The following is a 21,568-nucleotide window of genomic DNA, read 5'->3' on the forward strand; positions in this document are numbered from 1 at the left end:
TGCCACTCACTGACTATCCACACTTAGAACTGAACCTACCTTTTAAACCAATCAAATGTTTTCATTTCCCTCTGTCAATAGGCTCTTAATTATTAAGAACTATGTGGGCATGTAGCAAGCTGCCGATTGGTCAAAAGATACACAACAACAATGTTTTCATTTTTTATTGACGTGAGGTCCACGTGACTGCCACAGTCTTGCTGAAGGTATCTTTGTAACACCAATACGATCTGTGTCAATGTGTTAGGGGGATACGGCGATTTGTCCTTTCTCCGTATTTCAGGAATGAAACGTTGCATGCAGAAATCTAGGTCGCGGTTATTCAACACAGAAATATCCTCTGGAATTACACCAAATTCTAAGAGAGTTGAAGCATGCTGATTTCGGTACTACGCCCAGTCTTTCCAAACATTTAGTGCCCACTGGTTGTTTTGTCGCGTTTTCTTCGCTTCCTTTTGTTCTTGTTAGATATCATAGGATGATACAGGTGGGGCGAAACGACCGTCACTTTCCTCATGTTTTACAAAATCTTGAGATGGAATAGACAGCAACTGGGCTAGATTTGGAGTTTGTGTACATTCAAAGTCAGTATTGTTGAAAAGTTCGTCCCACAGCAAATCAGAATTCACGAAATCGGACTGCTCGTCCATGGCTCTCCACTTCAGAGCGCACATTTGAATTTGTGAGGTAAAGAAATTACGTAGCATATGGCCTTGCTAGTGACGTCACTTCATAACTGTCAATCAAAAGTTAGTGCAGTTCTAAGTCAGTTAGAATCTATGTAGAGAAATCTTAGTGGCTTCGCCCCTTCTTAACCACTAAGATTTCTCTACATAGATTCTAACTATTACGTAGAATTGTTACACATGGTACATTGTTGCACAATGAATAACACAACCACATAACAAGAGGAGAGACCCGGATGCAGCCGTCTTGTGAATAGGTGGTAACTCTTGGTCTAGCACTTCTTGAACAATCTTGGGTTAGAATTGAGGCGGTAGTCGCGGCACCGATTCCATGATTTAGGTTGAAATGACTTTCAACTGCAAACTGGGATTTTCAGTTTCAAGACGTCCTGTGACTATGCTGCCAGTAGTCAAATTCAGTCTCGACATTTTCCACTTCCAGTTGTCCTCAAGAAACGTAACTATGACGACATGCTGAAGGACATTTGTCATGGTTGACACAGCTTGCAGGAGCCTTCTGCTTTTAATTGCTTTAGAAAGCTACGACATTTTGAAACAGATGCATTTGTTTAGTGCGCCAGAAAATGAACAACTGGTTAACATCGTTCAAACAGGATTTCTGTTTATTTATTTATTATCTCTTTTGTATTGGAATTTTAATGAAGATAGGTCAGACAATATCAGTATAGCCCTGTATATTGTGTTGTGTGACAGTACATTCTTGTAAACATAAGGGTAGTGAATAATACGTCAGACAATAACGGTATATTTCTGCATGTTGTGTTATGTGATAGTTAATTGTTTTATCATATTGGTAGTGAATAATACGTCTGATAATATCAGTGTAGCCCTGTATATTGTGTTGTGTGACAGTAAATTCTTGTAAACATATTGGTAGTGAATAATACGTCAGACAATATCAGTTTAACCCTGAATGTTGTGTTAACAGATATTTAGTTGTTGTAAACATTGGTACTGATTGTCAATGACGGTAAATGATTGACGTGTTGATGTGCTAGTAAAATATCTACTGTTGCCAACAGCAACTGCTTAGAGTTATCTGTCCCTAGTTACGTGCGAACATTGCAGCTTGGCTGAGCTTCAAGGAAACATATACCAGCACGATGAGATAGCTCAGATACATGAGTGATTACTATCTTACGTTAAGCGCTTTTCAGGAGCAGGACAAGTTTCACATGGTTTACGTCCTGGCGTCCGTCGATGAACAGGGTTCAAGGCCGTTGGATAAATAACGTCCGGCTCAACACATGCCTGAAAGACAAATGGCAGATACATTGATATTCTGTAAACGTTGGGTGTTCCAATACGTTTTCACAGCGACTGGACTTACCGTAGGAACCGGCCAACACAGCTAAAATTTGTAAAGGTCATATTGGTCTAATTCTAATCCCCCATGAAACATTACTCACTGTCGACACTCTGCAACGCTCAGCCATTCATGAAAAATGCGTACATCATCACTTAAGTGTCAAACAACGCTATATACTCAACATGTCATCAATTTCACTGAGCTTTCTATTACTATTTAAAGTGTCTTTTTTCTGCTATAAACTCACAATCCGATGAACACGTCCTGCCCAAGATAATTTCAGTTATAAATAACCTTGTAGGATGACATCCAAGATTATCCCTCAGAAACACCTCAGTCTCATTATCACAAATATTGAATCAGTTTACTTGCTGGCCCGTTCAATATAAAAGGAAATGACTTTGAAGAAAATCTCACATCCTGGACCAAACCGAACAAGCACCAACATGACGTGGCCAGAGGACATGGCAATAGACTCTCCAAACCGTGACTTCCTGAACGTGACCTTGACATCGAACCTGCAACTCGGAAGAGCTTATCCAGCAGGGAACTACACAGTTCATTACGAGACCACAGATAAGTCAGGAAACAAGGCACATCCCTGCTCCTGCACCGTATCACTATGGAGTTCCGAGAACACATTGCGCAGATAGGACCTACAGGATACAAAAGACAATCTGTATTTTCATAGATACTTAGATATGTAAAGGTCCAATCATCTACAGATAATGAGCCGAGATGCCGAGTTACTTGCAACAATTATTAACTTCCTACTGTGGCTAAAGAAGCTATACCTTGAGTTTGATTTTGAATTGACTATACATGTATCTTAGGTCAACTATATTACATCCAAATGTGAATTGTACTGGCGCTTATTCAACGCTCAAAGTATACTTCTATATTCTGCCATGTTTAACAAATTGATTTATAGCTGTTGCAAATGAGGCCGGGCGTGACAACTGGAGAGAGAGAGGGCAACAAGCAACAAAGGCATCTTTTATATCATTGGAAAGACCTTGAGGAGGTGAATCCAAAAATATAAGTGTGTTCATGTGTTCATAAGGAAATTTCTGGCAGTATTTGTTTTCTGCAGATATTCCTGGAAGAATTATTTTATCAGGAATAATTTCTGACAGCATTTTATATCTACCAGAATTGCTTTAATCCAGCAGAAAATAGGTTCTGTCTTAATATGGATCTCTTTGAATGATGTTTAAATCATACACACTAATTGGGTCTCCACTGAGCAACTTTTGCACCATAGAAAGAGTATTACATCATACAGTGACTTTTACAATCTTCATTGGATGTTCCATCATACAGTGCAAAATTAGCAGCAGTTTATAGACATATTGTATATCTGGCGCCCAGTTGAAGCTTCCTATGAAAGCATCCTATCCGAAACATTTCTAAATAAAAAAATTCTAGATGTGTTGTAACATATTGTTTGTCTTCATGTAGAAGATCTTATCAGTAAACGAGACTTCCGGGCGATGAAGGTTCATTGTATCTGGTTGCAGTGTTTTACATCCTTGACACTGTGTGGCCAATATCCCTTTTGTTCAGAATCTGTCTGTTTTATGTCAAAATTCATTCCCTGACACTGCTAATACATCTCCGTGTCCGTGTCCGTGTCTTCAAAGATGTACTCCATGTCCAAGAGGGTCGTATCAAAGCTCACCAGGAAAAACAAACCCCACTTCCAGGGGTGCTCTTGATTCAACTGACTGCACAGTGGCTGGTGGCTGAACACAACATGGAATACAGAATTATTTGTATACAATGTGGCGTTGGTCATTCACGTTACCCGAGCCGACTGCTTTTTTAATGCAACATATGCCTCGTGTTCAGTGAAATACAGATTAACTATATTCATACAGTGTGGTGTTGGTCAATGTTATTTAGACATAAAGAATCCGTCTTACCGAAACAGACTTTAAAGAGGTGTTGAAAATCCATGGCATACCTATGTGTTCGAAATATGTAATAAAGCTCTGGGAGCAGTTTCAATATACACTAAACGCCAAAAGAAACGTTACCCTCCTTCCTTAATGACGGAGGAACCTATCTTCAGCTTGCGTCGTGATGCGTGGACGTCCACTTCTTGGTCTGTCTACGGTGATCCCAGTCTGTCTGAAACCCCGAATAAATCCTATAACCGTGATACGGTGGCATCCGAGGGCGTTGGGAACAGCATTGTATGTCGACCCCATCTGCACCATCCCAGTGGCTCTTTCTCTATCTTCGGCTGTTAATCGTGGCATATTTCTTGTACTTGTGTATCATATCATGTATTTTAGGCTCTCTTCATACCCTATAGAATCATTCTACATGTGAAATGGATGCAAATACTGCTTGAATATTGCTGCGTTTTGGCGATTGATATTGCTATGTGTAAACAGAAAATGGAAAAATGTTACTTTGCAAGCCAAAATGTTAACAAAGATAATTTTACACGTTCCTAAACATTTTTTCACAATATCAAAGACACGCTTTACTTGTTTTCACTAATGCAAATCAGCAGTAAATATTTTAAAAGACTGAAATCATATGTATGATAATTTTACAATTTTACACTCACTACAGCAGTTGTTTCTTGTTTTAATAGTTGGAAAATGGTGACTTTAAATGGTTTATCTTTGTCCCCAAAGCAGAATTTTATTTCAAACTTTCTTTTGGACATCTAAATCACTATTATTGGATTATTTCGGCATGGACGAAAATAGGACAATTTAACTCTTCTGAAAAAGATGCATTTGAAAGCATTTGAGAATTAATTTTTTTTCGTAATTTGCATAAAGCTGTGTTGTTAAGCTTTCTTGTAAAGTAATACCTTCTAACATATCTTTGATAGTTTTTAAGTTATTCATAAAGGTAGGAGGGTAACGTTTCTTTTGGCGTTTAGTGTATGTCCCTTACTACATTTTCTGAGTGATTGAGTGAGTTAAGATTTTAAGTCACATCGGCAATATTTCAGCCATATCGTGACTAACTCAAGTTAAAATATATTAACAATTAAATGTAAATTATAAAATTCTGTCAGCGAAGGAGAGTAAAACAACTAGATTATCACATATATAAATATAAAACTTGTAATTAAATCTTAAATATTTTAACTATATATGACCATACAATATAACAACAGGCTATAGCTCGCCAACAACTGAAGGTAGATTACCATACTAGGGACCATGGGGACTTACAATACATTTGCTTCCTGCATGGACCCTAGCTGGATTTACACCATCCCTTCAGCTTTCAGCAAGTTTACACAATTTAGCCATCAATTAAAATGACACATATTCTACGGTTAGAAATAATGGTATGTTTAAATGTCCTTTGAATGTTTTGGGACTTACGTACCTCCACAGAAAGACAATAATTTTACAAAGCTTCAACCCCCTGTGAGGATACAGCCACTCACAATCTCAGCTGCTCAATTAAACTACCAATATTAAAATATTTATCCTTTTACAAATCATTCAACAAATATAATTCTTTTAAAAATGCAATAACTAAATGAGAACTGATATTGTTAAGAAAATCCTTTATCGTTCGTGATTTGAAATAGTTATCCCTTGTGATGGAATATTCAATACAGTCAAGCAGGACATGCTTGACCGTGATCTTTCATCACAAGGGATGCAAAAAGGAAGATCTTCACCTTTATGCAAATATTCATGTGTATATCTTGTGTGGCCAATACGACATCGTCGTATGATGACCTCATCAAATCTGGACTGACAACTCAAGTAGGTGTAACCAATATAGGGTTTTATTTCATGTAGTTTTTTATACCTACTTGGGTGTCCCACATCTTCTGCATCAGATCACAGATGTAGGTTCTAATGCTAGCTTTGTAATCAGAGTACGGGATAAGAAGTGGTGTCACAGATTTGTTGAGTGCTGCCTTGGCAGCAAGATCGGCTATTGTATTCCCAGAAATGCCAACGTGGCTGGGTAGCCAACAGAGGACGATGTCGCATTGGCCAGTTGCAAGATCATTATATAATTCTATAATTTCTATTAAAAGTGGATGTTCACAAGAAAGATTTTTAATAGCCTGAAGGCAAGAAAGAGAGTCAGAGAATATTATATATTGTTTATATTTCGGGTGTCTAGTTATATATTTAAGAGCTGTCAGTATTGCGTTTGCTTCTGCTGTGAAACTTTAACTGTCACTTGGAAATCTGGAAGATATTGTTTTGGACCCAATGACAGCTGCACAAGCCACTTCGCCACCATCCTTGGACCCATCTGTAAATAAGGATTTATATGTATATATTTACTTTTTAATTGATTAAATTCTTGTTTATATTGTAATTCATTAGTTTCTGATTTTTTAAATGTTGTCAGTGTAAGGTCAACTTGAGGCTTTACCAATTGCCAAGGAGGAGAAGAAAGCAGACGGAAAAGAGTTATATTTTCTAGCTCAATGCCAGCAGCAGAAATGAAAGGTTTTACATTTATACCAAGAGATGGAACGAAAGAAGACGTCTTGTTCTAGAGATCATCATACAGGGGATTAATGGCACAGTTATAGGCAGAGTTTGACTCGTTGGAATATAGTTTTGTTATATACTGTAAAGTTAATTTTATACGGCGTTGGTTAAGAGAAGACTCATCAGCCTCGACGTAGAGGCTGTCGACAGGTGAAATTCGAAAGGAGCCAAGACAAAGTCTTAGACCTTGGTGGTGAACAGAATCTAAAAGTTTTAGGTTGCTTTTGTAGGCTCCACCATATACGAGGGAGCCGTAATCAAGTTTTGAACAGACCAATGATCAATAAGTTGTAGGAGGGTAGCTTGATCCCCTCCCCACTTACAATTGGAAACGACTTTCAACAAGTCAAGTGCCTTCAGGCATTTAGTTTTAAGGGATTTAATATGTGGCAGAAACGTTAAATGTGAGTAAAAATTCAAACCCAAGAACTTGGCCTCCTTTACAACTTTGATGGGAGTGCCATTTAGAAACAGTTCAGGGTCTTTATGCGGTTTATATTTCTACAAAAATGTAAACATTTCGTTTTGGATTTAGAAAATTTAAAACCGTTTTCAAGACACCATTTATTTATTTTATTTAAACACAACTGCAGTTGCCGTTCAATAGTATGCATATATTTTCCACGACAATAAATATTAAAATCATCCACAAAAAGAGATCCATCGATTGAATCATTTAAAACCTTTGATAAACTGTTGATCTTAACACTAAACAATGTGACAGACAAAATACTGCCTTGTGGGAGACCCTGATCCTGACTGTAATGATCAGACAGGGTAGACCCCACTCGGACTTGAAATTGTCTTTCTTCTTAAAATTTTGATATAAAAAGAGGTAAACGACCCCTCAAACCAAAATCATGGAGATCTGTCAAAATGGCATACTTCCATGTCGTATCATATGCCTTTGCAAGATCGAAAATAATTTATACAGAATGTTGTTTATTTAGCATAGAATTTTTTACTCTAATCTTACCAAATGATCGACGGTATACGATTTTTCCGGAAACCACATTTAATGTCAGTGATGAGGTTGTTGGTTTCAAGGTTCCAAACTAGACGATGATTAACCATACGTTCCATTGTCTTGCAATCAAAGCTAGTTAAGGAAATTGGTCTGTAATTAGATGGATCCGTATGATCCCGGCCAGGTTTAAGAATATGAATGATTATGGCATTGCGCCATGATGGTGGGAAATTACCAGCAGTCCATATACTGTCAAAGATATTCAATAATATTTCTAAACATGATTCAGGTAGATGTTTAAGGAGTTGATAATGAAAATTATCAGGTCTTGAAGCATTGTCATGAGCTTGCCAAAGGGCAGTATGGAGCTCATGAATGGAAAAGATTTCATTATAATCCTACCCATTATCTGAATTAAAATTAATTTTCTTTGTTTCTTGCTGGTTTTTAAATTTCTGAAAAGTTGGTGAATAATTGGATGAGGAGGAATGTTTGGCTAACGTTTCACCTAATTTGTTAGCAATATCAGATTTTTCTGTTAAAAGAGTGTCACCCTGCTTAAGATGGTGCACACCACATTCGGAACCTTTACCTTCTTCACCATATTCCATACCTTAGAAATAGGTGTTCGTGAGTAAATTTTAGAAACATAATGTCGCCATGAGTGTCGTTTATTTTGTTGAACTTTTAAATTGGTTCAAGTTATGGACTATTTTGCCAATATATTTTGATTGTACATATGTTATATGTATATGGGCCGGTGGCCTTCATGCATAATAAAGATCTTTGACTTTGACTGTTGGGTGCCGACGGAAATATTTTTCTGCCTTTTTCCTAGCCTTTCTAGCTTGTTTGCAGTCAAAAGTAAACCATGGCTTACAAATGTGTGGAACCAAAGAGGACTTGGGAATACAATCATCAGCAATCATATTTAATTCATCAGAAAACATCTAAATATGATCAGACACATTTAGAAAGAATTTGGGTTTTAATCTTTTTGTGCATAGGTCTCGAATAAAGACCAATCTACCTTGTTAAAGTTCCACCTAGACGATGGTGCAGCATCACTAGGGCTTATGGCTGAAAGTATAGTGGGAAAATGGTCACTTCCACAAAGATCATCATGGACTGACCATTCAAATTCATTGTATAAACTGGAATCCGCAACGGATAAATCCAGAGAGGAGTATGAGCCAGTTGCATGATGAAGATATGTGTTAGAATTATCATTGAACATACATAAATCAGTATTTGTGAAGAAATCCTGAAGAATCTTTCCTTTTGCGTTGGTGTTATTACTACCCCAAAGCGGGTTATGACCATTTAAATCTCCCATGATAAGACATGGTTTGGGGAGTTGGTCATAAAGCATGAAGATCAGATTGCTGCAGAGACGGTGATGGCGGAATATACAATGAACACAAGGTAACAACAATATGCAGAGTACGTAACACGGACCGCAACTGCCTGAAGAGGGGTATTGAGAGGAACAAGACTGTGGATAGTTCCACGATTCACTAAAATAGAAGATCCTCCAATAGCTTTATCACCTGGAGGTGAGTAACAGTTGTAGGAATCATATTGTCTGATATCAAATTTATCCGTGGATTTTAGATAGGTTTCTTGCAAACATAATGCTGATGGCTTGAAGTCTTGAATTAAAAGTTGCAAAGGCCTCTACAGTTCCACTGAAGAATATTGAAAGAGCAGCTCATGGAGGCTGAACTGGAGATCGTGATCCTGAGGAAGATCCTCTCCGTTGAGTTGGCGGAGATGGATTGACTTCCATGTCTAAAGGTTCAAAGTTGTTATGAACCACTACAGGGGATGTTAATGGGGAAGGCACCTCTACATGTTTGAGGGCCCTTGACACTTTCTTCTTTAATTGTTTCCTTTCTTTGCTTGTCAGTTTTACAGTTTTTTGTGATAACTTTGCTGTCTCAGTTTCAGATTAATAGACTGGTTCGGGTGCAGTCTGACGTTTACTATGAATCTCAGTCTGTGACGCAGACGTTAAAAATTTGTTGCCGTGTTTAGCAATTGAAGACATTGATTATTTGTCTGTAACCCAGCTAGATGTCAGTCTGACATGCTGTGTCAACAGTGCGCGTTGAAGATGAAAAGGCAGCAGAGTACGAGATTGTGGATGGAGTAGTAACAGTTTGCGGAGTCAGTAATTTAATTGCTTCAGATAAGGAAACAATATTGGTATACTTGAGTTTGAGTATTTGTGATTGTTTCTGGTAGAATGGACAGGATTTTGATGAAGAGAAGTGCTCACCGTTGCAGTTAGCACACCTAATATCATCTGTACTGGTAGTACCTTCATGATCTTTACTGCGACGGGAGTTGGGGACTTATTACACGACCTGACCCCATGCCCAACCTTCTGACAATTATAACATCGGAGTGGATTTGGTATATGTACATCCACTCCGATGTTGTAATAACCAGCCTTGACTGATGATGGTACTTTGGGAAGTGCAAACGTAAGAAGATATGTGGTCGTTGGTACAACTCTGTCCTGATCTTTTCTGGTGAATCTTTTCACAGACGTGACTCCTTGAGATTTGAGTTCTGATGTTATCTCATCCTCGGACATGTCAGAAAGACACCTGGCACGATCACGGATGACACCCCTGCACGAATTTAGATATTTGTGAACAGAGACAGCGATTTCAGTAGTTCCAAATTGATCTGCTTTGAGAAGATTAATTGACTGTTGACGCCGTGAACATTCGACAAGCAGGGATCCATTTCTGAGACGCGTTACATTCTTGACATCTCCACAAATCTCTTCAACAACCTTGGACACAACAAAAGGGTTAATCTTGAGAGGTGCTCCATCAATGACATTAACCACCAGAAACCGTGGCCATGAGTCGATATTACTTTGAGAGACACTTTCATCCTCAGAAGAAGAAATGGTATCTGTATCTAAATGTCTTCTTTTATTTTTGATCGAGAACCAGTGCTGAGTAAGGTTGCCATAATAAGTAAAATTGTTCAACATCCCCGCTCCCCACCTACCATGGAGTGTCAACAAGGACAGTGCTGAAGTGGAAGCCGACTACAATAACTAGGGTTACAGGCATGCTATACTCCAGCAAAAGAGACACAGGTAGCTACCATAGTCAAACAGAGTAAAAGTAAGGCTGGTTCTGCCCTAGACATTTACCTGAAGACAAAGAGAACCCAGGGGTCAATAATGCTAGATTGGCCCATAAGCCACGGCCTTCTGGCATAGGACTCTAGGCAGAATGAGTTCTAACATGATAGTTTATATAAGAACAGGTCATGATAAGAAACAACTGAATAAGCAATGATTTTAAGGTAAATGTTTCCGATTGATAGAATAGTGCCGATTGTACCACCCGTCTAAGTGAAGTAAGGGCTAAAGTGGTGTGTTTGGCAAAAGGAACACGGTTCCAGGCTCTTACAGCCTTCAACCACCAGACTACCGTGGCTCTTCATGGGTGCCTACATTTTCTAAAAGAGCAAACTGTTTGCGTAAGTTGATGGCCTGTAAGTTGTGTTATAATGATATATAGACACAGGTAAACAAGCTGTCTTGTGTCCACGGTGAAACTGAAATTTGGACTCCAACACCTAGGTGAAACTGAAACATTTTCTCCAACACCGAGGTGAAACTGAGACATTGCCCACAACACCAGGGTGAAATTGTGATTAAACTCACACGTGTACATCGGACAAGGGGTAGTGGTGCTTATGACCGTTGTATATATCCCAAATGAAAATATCCTGACCGACATGAAACATAAAAGGTTTAATGTCACCAAATTCTCCCAACTTCTAAGTAGCAATCAAATAACTTTATATTTATTTTATTTTTCTTTCTTTATTTTACACAGACAATGGACCAAATTTCGATGGCCCTTTTGTACTCTGGTTACTGAGTTCAATCGATATTTGTCTGGTACAGATTTATGAATGTAAACATCACACGACATGGCTCCGAATCATCATATGTAATTGTAAGTCAAACACTTTATGGATGATATCAATGCTTATTAACACTCTAGAACCTATATTGGAAGCGTCACATTAATGACCATATATGACCATATGCCGTTTCGCTGCAAGGAGCTTGGCTAGAGATAACAGAAATCACAGGACTGTCTGGACCAGACACGATTATTTATCGTCCAGACCGCCGCCATATAGCTGGAATATTGTCGCGTAAAACTAAACTCATTCACTCACTCACTCACTCACTCACTCACTCACTCACTCACTCACTCACTCACTCACTCACTCACTCACTCACTCACTCACTCACTCACTCACTCACTCACTCACTCACTCACTCACTCACTCACTCACTCACTCACTCACTCACTCACTCACTCACTCACTCACTCACTCACTCACTCACTCGTACATTTACTAACAGTCACCGATACCTTTTCCCTTGGTAGCCATCTTGTTTGCATCTATTCTCAACTGATGTGCCTATATTGGCAATAGTTTGAGGCTTTTTATCGTCATGTGATATATCCGTGCTAACATCGAGCTCACAGAATTCCCTCTGGGAAGAGTTACGGCATATGGCAGGAGGTCAAGCAAATCCCAGTACCCAATTGTGCCATTGAAAACTATTACTGAAAACTCTTACGATGTGCGTCGTAACTGTGTTGTATTCAGTGAAAGTGACTTACAGTCAACGAGCGAATATCGCTTTGTGAAAGAAGGATCCGAGTGAACAATGAACCTGGGTCATCCGAACGGATTCTAAGGAGATTTGGGCATGAAGAGTTTCATAACAATGCTTTCTGTTTGTCCCCCCTCCCCTTTATTGTCTTTCTCCAGCAAGCATCTGTTGGTTCCCCCTCCACATCCCCTCCACCCTAGTCTATCATACAGATCATGAAGCAAATACATCAAAGAAAGCCCATGCAAGTCTAGAATATGTGGCAAGTCTGAAAATAAAGAAAGTCTCTCCGGGCTCCTTTTCATTATACCTGTAAACTGTTTTATCTGTAAAATATGTTCTATAAAAAAAATAGTACTGTCGGAAATAGAAAAAAAACTGTTTTAAGGCTCTTGCTCTGTATCCCTAAAATTTACACAACTGCAAATAGCATATGTCGAAATAACCCACTTCGGCCTAACTTGGCATTCAGTGGGATGCGTAATAGGATATCCAGAAAAGCATTTTTACTCGTAAAATCGGGCAAAACTTGGAAAAAATACGAATAGCTGCTGAAAACAATAGATCAGACTATAGATGGCAATTAGGTCGCTCAGCCAGGTATGACGACGGACCGTCGACTTACCTGGCATGAAATGCATGTGCTGCCTACAGCCGCCCAAGGGGTCATCTCAAAGATATTTTGTGCTTTTTCATGTGTGTTGACTATGCCTCATCTATTGATTAACAGCTTAAGTGTATCTTTTTCATAAAGTTTATGTTGAGATATGTAAAAGAGTTTGATACCTGATAACCATAGAAACGCATCGTATTAAATGTCTCAAAATATAAGGTGGCATGACCACCCGATCGCGAAGATCGACAGGACTGGATATTATTTGTAAATTGTTATGACATTCCGTGTACTTCCCCAGTATAATTGGCCTATCGTATCTTAGCTGATATCTCTATCCCCAAGCCCGACCCCAACGATCGTCTGCGACACCCGACCAGGTTTTGCTGTTGAGATGAACCCACCTATCTGTTTCTTTTTATAGTGACAGTGAGACTCCATGGTAGCTACATCCTTAATAGTTTCAGCATGAAAGTTATTATTTTTTACGCAAGCTATCGTTTATAATGAAGCTCCGTCTAATTTCAAATTGGTCACTTAAAAAGTGTCCTTTATAATACAATATCGTCGCACACTAATGTCCATACAGCCATGGTCTGTTCCAAATAATTCGTTTTGGACTTGGCATTGCATTGCATCATTGCTCATTTCTGCACTAATCTCTCCTCAGTAAAGTCCCTTTTCCACGTTTCTTGTGTCCCTACCATTGAGACTGTACTTAGGCCGAACTTAGTGTAAGAGATATGTCACACTTGCACATATCAACTCCATAAATTGTAGAGATAAATGAGAGTTTTTTTTCTATTTTTGTTACACAGAACAAACGCTTCTACACACGTAGCGACTCCACTCACCGACAGCCTCACCAGCGGCTAAATCACATTCCATTCGTAGCTAAATGGGGGCATCAGATCTCTGAAGGACCGAGAGAAAGATGCCAGCAAATTCAAAGTTTACCCAGCGACATGCGTCCACATTTACCGAGCTCTGTTGAAATTGATTATTACTCCTATGAACTATTACACACGAACAGTTGTAAAGTCAATAATAGCACAATCATTAGTCAAATAATGTACCGTCAACACCCTGTCGTTTCGGCCTTTGCTATTTACAACCACATTAAGATAGGCAATAGAAAGTAATGTTTATCATTGGGCCGTTAATGGATAATTGCGAAATGCTGTTTAAATACCACCGTGTCACCGTCCTGCCGCAGAATGAATCCGACAGCAGCCGCAACTACCTGTGCTAGAACCTGGCAAGTAATCTGCTGATCAAAACTGATAGCTGGAATAGTTTCATGTTCGTTTAGTGGTGTACACAGCTTCACCGATAGCCTTGCGTGGTTGAGTTCCCGGAGATGGAAGTGAAGGCGGTGCTTCTCGTCATTGGATGGATGCTAGGTAAGGACAATTTTTCAGAGAGTTTGAACGTAACGCTTTGAATAGCATTTAGGTCATACCAGAGTTTATTAGCTTTGTGCAAGGCGTTGACCGATTTTTTTAATTAGCCAAGTAGTATGCTACAGGACCACGAAACATACTCAGAGAGAGGATCTAGGCTTCTGAACATCCCTAATTGGACCCTGGTACTGTTAAGGGAAACAGCTGATTGGTCACTGGTTAGACTAACATCTAGTCTCTGAAATAAACATATTTTACAGAAAGAAAACCAGTTCCTATATTACAATCATACAATATCATGAAAAGGAGCCCAGAGACTTTCTTCTGAAACAGTAGAAATCTAGACTTGCCACATATTATACACTTGCATGTGGTTTCTTGGATAAATTTGTTTCAGGGTCTGTATAAAGACTAGTCACTGGTTTAAGCGAATATTTGGTGTCAAAAGTAATCTGAATGTTTAAGATATAAGGATGTTACTATTTTCACGTGTTGTTGTTCAGTTAATTTGAACTTAATGTTATGCTGTTGTTTCATGTCTCTTGTTATTCCTGTTTCCGATCTTCTTACTCCTGATGTTGTGCTGTTGTTTCATGTCTCTTGTATATCCCTGTTTCCGATTTCCTTACAGCTGATGTTATGCTGTTGTTTCATGTCTATTTTATATTTTTGTGTTTCCGATCTCCTTACATCTGATGTTATGCTGTTGTTTCATGTCTTATTTATATTCTTGTGTTTCCGATCTCCTTACTCCTGATGTTATGCTGCTATTTCATATCTCCTGTATATCACTGTTTCCGATTTCCTTACAGCTGATGTTATGCTGTTGTTTCATGTCTTATTTATATTCTTGTGTTTCCGATCTCCTTACTCCTGATGTTATGCTGCTATTTCATATCTCCTGTATATCACTGTTTCCGATCTCCTTACACCTGATGTTATGCTGTTGTTTAATATCTCTTGTATATCCCTGTTTCCCATCTCCTTACATCTGATGTTATGCTGTTGTTTAATGTCTCTTGCATATCACAGTGTTTCCGATCTCCTTACACCTGATGTTATGCTGTTGTTTCATGTCTCTTGTATATCCCTGTGTTTCCGATCTCCTTACAAATGATGCTATGCTGTTGTTTCATGTCTCTTGTATATCCCTGCGTTTCCGATCTCCTTACAAATGATGTTATGCTGTTGTTTCATGTCTCGTATATCCCTGCGTTTCCGATCTCTTTACTCCTGATGTTGTGCTGTTGTTTCACGTCTCCTGTCTATCCCTGCTCGTGTCCTGTTGTTTCACGTCTTTTGTTTAGTTTTTATATTGTCCCATTGGGTGGTTTTGCCTGTTTATCCCCGAGATTGTTCTGTTGTCAGCCTCTACAGCTTGCAATCCTAAACAACGCCTGGTTGCTGATTTGTTTCGATATTACGACAAACGTGTTGAACCCTTTGGTCCTAACACCACCCTGGATGTGAGGATGGACCTCACCCTTGTCGAGATATCTGATATCGTAAGTGTACCTGACCACAGTTAGAACATTTACGTTGGATAATGGATTAGGCATTAATTCATTATATATTAAAAAGTGGAAGAGAAATAGTGACATGTTTACATTATATATTGAATACCTCAAGAGAAATAGTGATATATTTACGTTACATATTGAATAGTTCAAGAGAACAAGCGGCATGCTTACGTTTTATATTGAACAGTTTAAGAGAAAGAGTGATATATTTTCATTTAATATTGAAATTGTCAAGATAAAAAGCGATGTGTTTACAGACAGACAGACAGGTATTATTCAGTAGGTGAGACCCAGTGGCCCAAAGTACAACTGAAGATGTTTATTGGTCACGTGACATGAGGTTTTACACGTGATTTTATACATCCTGGATAATCTCCAGGCTATACGTTCCAATAAATCTCCACTAGCACCCTGGATGCATCTACGTCTCGGCCTGATAAATGTATTTATTCTTCCCTTTGCTGGTGTTTTCTCCAATCAAGTGTCTACCCTGGGAACTTGAGAGTACCAATCACAAGGCTTCCATAATAACTCGCTTCCGCTCTCTTTATCTAACTGATTAAACTTGGCAACACAATTTTTACAGAGGTACCCTGAAAGCGGTAGAAGGAGATCTTGCATATATGTTTTGAAAGTTTCAAACCTGTCAATTTGTCTGTATGATTTTTTCGCTAAAATTGAGTCGCACAGCGAGCAAACCTTCGCGGCTGCGTCCGCCATCTTTGTTAACACTGGCAAGCTCGGTTGTAACGGCTTATCTGATTGGCTGCTGTGAGAAGGCGGATCAAGAAAGGGAGGTAATACAATTATCGGGCCGTGCCACAGATGCATCCAGGGTACAAGTAGAGATTCGTCGGAACGTTTACCCTGGAGACTATCAAGGATGGATTTAAGAATGGACATCAAATGCTTTATGAAAATTGCAACAGATTTGATAATATCAACATTATAACAATTAAGTAGATTATACATCGTTGTGTGGAATCATTTGCACATTTAAATACTTCTTTTGGCAGGCAGAGAAAGCTTCACAAGCTAATATGTGAAATTCGTCTTCATTTTTACCGGAAAAACACTAAGAACATGATAAATGATATGTGAAGGTTATATACTGAAAGAAGGTAGTACAGGGCATCATTGCTGATCTACTTAATATATTTGTAGTTTTAAAATGATTCAGCTCTCAGAAATAAAACAAATAAAGTCCTTTGTTTACTTTGGTTGATTTTTAAATATGGAGTGTTATGAATTGATGACGTCATAATCCCTTTTCAATTATTGTAGGACGAGAAAAAGCAAGTGCTAACTACAAACTGCTGGATATCTTTGGTACGTATGCGTGAGTGAGTGAGAGAGATGGGTTTTATGCCGTTTTGAACAGTATTCCGGTTACATGACAACGTACTAGCTTCGTGTGGGACTAAGCCCAATAAAGAAATGCAGGTAGTGGTTCATGTGAACTATCTGTCACTATGTACCTGAAACCAACGACAATAGGCTGGCCACAGACCAATAACACATCTCACACAGGGCAATGTATTGTGTGAAACGTGTGCTCAGCTTTTATCTTCTCAACACACTGCTTCAGTTTAAGGCAGCGGTTGATTTGCACAAGTATATTGCTCTGTGCATGTGAAAGTTAGATACAACCCCATATCTTAAGCAAGTACACACACATCACTCCTACCCCACATCCGGGCCAAAAGCATTGAGGTGAGAACATGTGGAGTGATGATCCTGGTTACAGCAAGTAGATCTGTGATAATGTGTTCCTTAAAGACCTTTATTGGTATTTTGCTACAAAAGCTAATTCCACTTCTGCAGATGTAAGGATTACTGTACAAACCAGACTTAAAGCAATAATACTCAATAAAACATAAAAAGAGATATATTTTTGTCATCTTTTCCTAGAGATGGAAGGATGCATCGTTAGCATGGCAACCAGAAAAACATAAGAACGTAACAGAGATCCGTGTCCCAGCTGACGCCATATGGATGCCTGACATGAGAATTCAAAACTCGTAAGTACCTCCTGATGTCAATTAAACTATGTATTATGATGAGAGTATTTTTTAAAGTAGTTCATCCTGGACGTACATTTATATCCATGAAAACAAAATGTTTTAACGGAATCAGACTGTGCAGTGTAATAAAATATAGCTAGTTTAAAATAATGTTAGTTATCCTACTGTGAATGGGATGTTTGTCAAATATATTTATATCCGTACCACCCTGGTAATCATTGCTTGTATTATGATGAAAGTATTTTAGAAATAGTTCATTTTTGCCGTGTTCTTGATTCTCTGTACATAATATTACTTGAACAAAGTGGTATTCCTCTCTAAACAATTTATTTTAAACTATTGTTATTACATTACCATTATGATAGCCTATACTAATGTTAGCTTCTTGGCTTGAATAAGATGTTATTTAAGGTAATAGCCTCAAACAGAAAACAATACTAGATATCGATAAAGACAACACTTGAGTGAGCGTGAGAGTGAGAGAGAGAGAGAGAGAGAGAGAGAGAGAGAGAGAGAGAGAGAGAGAGAGAGAGAGAGAGAGAGAGAGAGAGAGAGAGAGAGAGAGAGAGAGAGAGAGAGAGAGAGAGAGAGAGAGAGAGAGAGAGAGAGAGAGAGAGAGGGAGGGTAATGCTATCAGTCGAGGTAAAGTGACTCAAGTATATATTAGATATGTCTGAACACATACATTCCTCAGTGCTCAAAGTTAACGGCTTGTTTGAAGCCTCTTAAACTATTTACATATATAGACTGAAAGTGTTTGGTAATTTATATTCACTTCCGGTGCAGAGCTGAAGGTAATCAAATATCGCCAAGCGGAATAAACAACGCCATTCTGAGGTCAAGTGGAAACGTAGTGGTGCACTACCAGGTCATCTTGAAGACGTCGTGTATAATCGACGTTGCATCCTTTCCCATGGACCAACAAGAATGCCGGATGATGTTCGAGTCGTGGACATACACTGGCGATCAACTCAATATCTCAAATGGTGAACAAGGGGCACCATCCTTATCTGAATACATTTCCAATGCGGAATGGGTGCTGATCTCATATACAAATTCCCGGCAGGTCCTGCATTACACATGTTGCCCGGAGCCCTACATTACATTATTGTACACAGTGACCCTGAGACGGCGGCCCCTGTTCTTCCTGATGTATCTTATGATGCCCTGCCTCATCATCACGTTGGTGGCTCTGCTGGGACTCCTGGTGCCGAACGAATCTGGAGAGAAAATATCTATTGGAATCACTTCTCTTCTGTCAATGATAGCGTTGTTGCTTGTTATTTCAACATTGCTACCACCGACGTCGCGAGCGATTCCTCTAATTGGTACGTTGTATTGTTTCTTGTTTTAAATAGTTTCAGTGAGTGAATGAAGTAGGTTTAACTCACTCATCTTGTTGTTGCCCTGTGCAGTGATGGCTCCTCAACAGACGACCACAATTATGTGCCCCCGGTTTAAAAGAATACTAGAAAAAATAAATTGATTTTTGAGTGAGTGAGTGAGTGACATTTCTAACATATGTTACAGTAAGCCATACGTACCCTACATTTATACTATTTTTATGCTGACATTAAAACAACATTCAAACTGTATTATAAAGTACATTTATGCTGCATCAAAACAACATTCAAACTATATATATACTATATTATTACTACATTTATACTACATTAAAACAACATTCAACTATATATATATATACTATGTTATTTCTACATTTATACTACATTAAAACAACATTGAAACTATATATATATATATATATATTACATTATTCTACATTATACTATATTGATAGTATATTTGTGCTATATTGATGCAAAATGTACACTCTATACTATACGCCATACCATTTGGTGGTGCGGCTTTACAACATAAAATAATCATTTATCAAGGTACAGCTATGAAATCTGTTTCTGGGAATCACACTGGCATTCTCCCCATCAAATGCATACATAGCATTTGTGAGCGAGTGAGTGAGTGAGTGCGTGCGTGCGTGCGTGCGTGCGTGCGTGCGTGAGTGAGTGAGTGAGTGAGTGAGTGAGTGAGTGAGTGAGTGAGTGAGTGAGTGAGTGAGTGAGTGAGTGAGTGAGTGAGTGAGTGAGTGAGTGAGTGAGTGAGTGAGTGAGTGAGTGAGTGAGTGCGTGCGTGCGTGCGTGCGTGCGTGCGTGCGTGCGTGCGTGCGTGCGTGCGTGCGTGCGTGCGTGCGTGCGTGAGTGCGTGAGTGAGTGAGTGAGTGCATTGCTTGTCATTGCTAGTCATAATGTATTCATGTACAGCAATGGAATTTGTTTCTGGGAATCACACTGGCATTCTCCCCATCAAATGTCTTTAATATAGGCTTTTCACCTGTAGGTCGGTACTTTGCGATCAACATCGTCATCGTGTCTCTGAGTATTGGTCTGGCCGTGTTCACTATGAATATTCATCACCGAGGGACGAGAGGACACAGACTCCCACGGCTTGTGAAAACTGTGTGCTTTAATAGTCTTGCGAGGATCCTTTTCATCAAAATAGACCCACCAGAGTCTACCGACGAGAACATGGTATGTTTAATGTTCCTTCTGTGATAATGTCAGAAATAGTTCATTTTGGTTGATGGAAACCTGCACTGAAAGCGTGACCAGTATTTATTTGTGTTTCCCGGAATTTATTGCTTGATTTTAACACACAGGTCCTAATCCCTGCGGATGAGGAAGCCATGAATGCAGACAAACCAGCACCCACCATGACGGAGGGTCAGCCCGGTGGAGGGAATAACGTGGTGGATGTTCTCAACCGACTGCTCCACACGATAGAGAAGGCCGTGGACCTACACAAGAGGAGGCTCACAACACAAGACAGTCTTGCCGAGGCTACATACGAATGGAAACAGCTGACCATCGTTCTCGAACGAGCTCTGACGATCATATTTCTCATTGTCACACTTTGTACGACTTGTGTAATGTTCTCATAGACTCAATGGTAGCCCATTGGTTAAAGTGTTTGCTAGTCAGACAGTAGGCCTAGCTACTATTTGTATAAGGGTATAATAAGATAACTAAGCTTACAAATCACCACAAAGGGATTACAGTGGCAGTACAAAATGACTGGCAAATTTAAAAGCAGTGATTACAGCAATACGGACAGAGTGTAATATTAACCTCATAGCAGCAATGATGGAGTTTCCAAACTAAGGCCCAAGCTGAGTATTTAAGGTAAGAATTTTTCCGCACAAGTGCTGGTCTTAGCTGCCCATATGTCCCAAAGAAAAATACACCAGAAGATTCTCCATCTCCCTGGTCAGAATATAGTGAAAGGCTTATATAGTTGGAGTACCGTGTAGTACCTTCCTGAAGTTTGTCTATATATAGCACAAGCACGTCTAAATAAAGCACACCACTGCCTCTCACTGACTAACCACACTTAGAACTCAACCTACTTTTTAAACCAATCAAATGTTTCCATTTCCCTGTGTCAATAGGCTCTTAATGATTAAGAACTCGGCATTCAGCGGGCATTTAGCAAGCTGCCGATTGGTCAAAAGATACACAACAACAATGTTTTCATTTTCGGTACTACTCCCAGTCTTTCTAAACATTTAGTTCCCACTGGTTGTTTTGTCGCGTTTTCTTCGCTTACTTTTGTTCTTTTTTGATATCATAGGATGATACAGGTGGGGCGAAACGACCGTCACTTCCCTCATGTTTTACAAAATCTTGAGATGGAATAGACAGCAACTGGGCTAGATTTGGAGTTTGTGTACATTCAAAGTAAGTATTGTTGAAAAGTGTCAAACAGCAAATCAGAATTCACGAAATCGGACTGCTCGTCCATGGCTGCCCACTTCAGAACGCACATTTGAATTT

The 21,568-nt window shown here is 39.1% G+C and overlaps 1 protein-coding gene across 5 annotated transcripts in view; it reads left to right on the forward strand.

The window, feature by feature from the left end:
• The window catches only part of LOC124279272 (neuronal acetylcholine receptor subunit alpha-10-like), a 143,275-nt gene that overhangs the window by 90,841 nt on the left and 30,866 nt on the right, over nucleotides 1–21,568 (forward strand). Inside the window, exon 6 of one of the 5 annotated variants that reach the window (XM_046715099.1) lies at nucleotides 20,076–20,266. The exons of 3 other annotated variants lie outside the window; for them this stretch is intronic. In XM_046715099.1, coding sequence (XP_046571055.1) covers nucleotides 20,076–20,266 — 191 coding nt within the window. Of the gene's footprint in view, nucleotides 1–14,142; nucleotides 14,174–20,075; nucleotides 20,267–21,568 lie in introns of those variants that run through there. One more of the 5 variants, XM_046715100.1, reaches the window with a different exon arrangement.

This window comes from Haliotis rubra, unplaced genomic scaffold, assembly GCF_003918875.1.
Source record: "Haliotis rubra isolate DU_JTF1 unplaced genomic scaffold, ASM391887v1 Scf249, whole genome shotgun sequence".
Lineage (NCBI taxonomy): Eukaryota > Metazoa > Mollusca > Gastropoda > Lepetellida > Haliotidae > Haliotis > Haliotis rubra.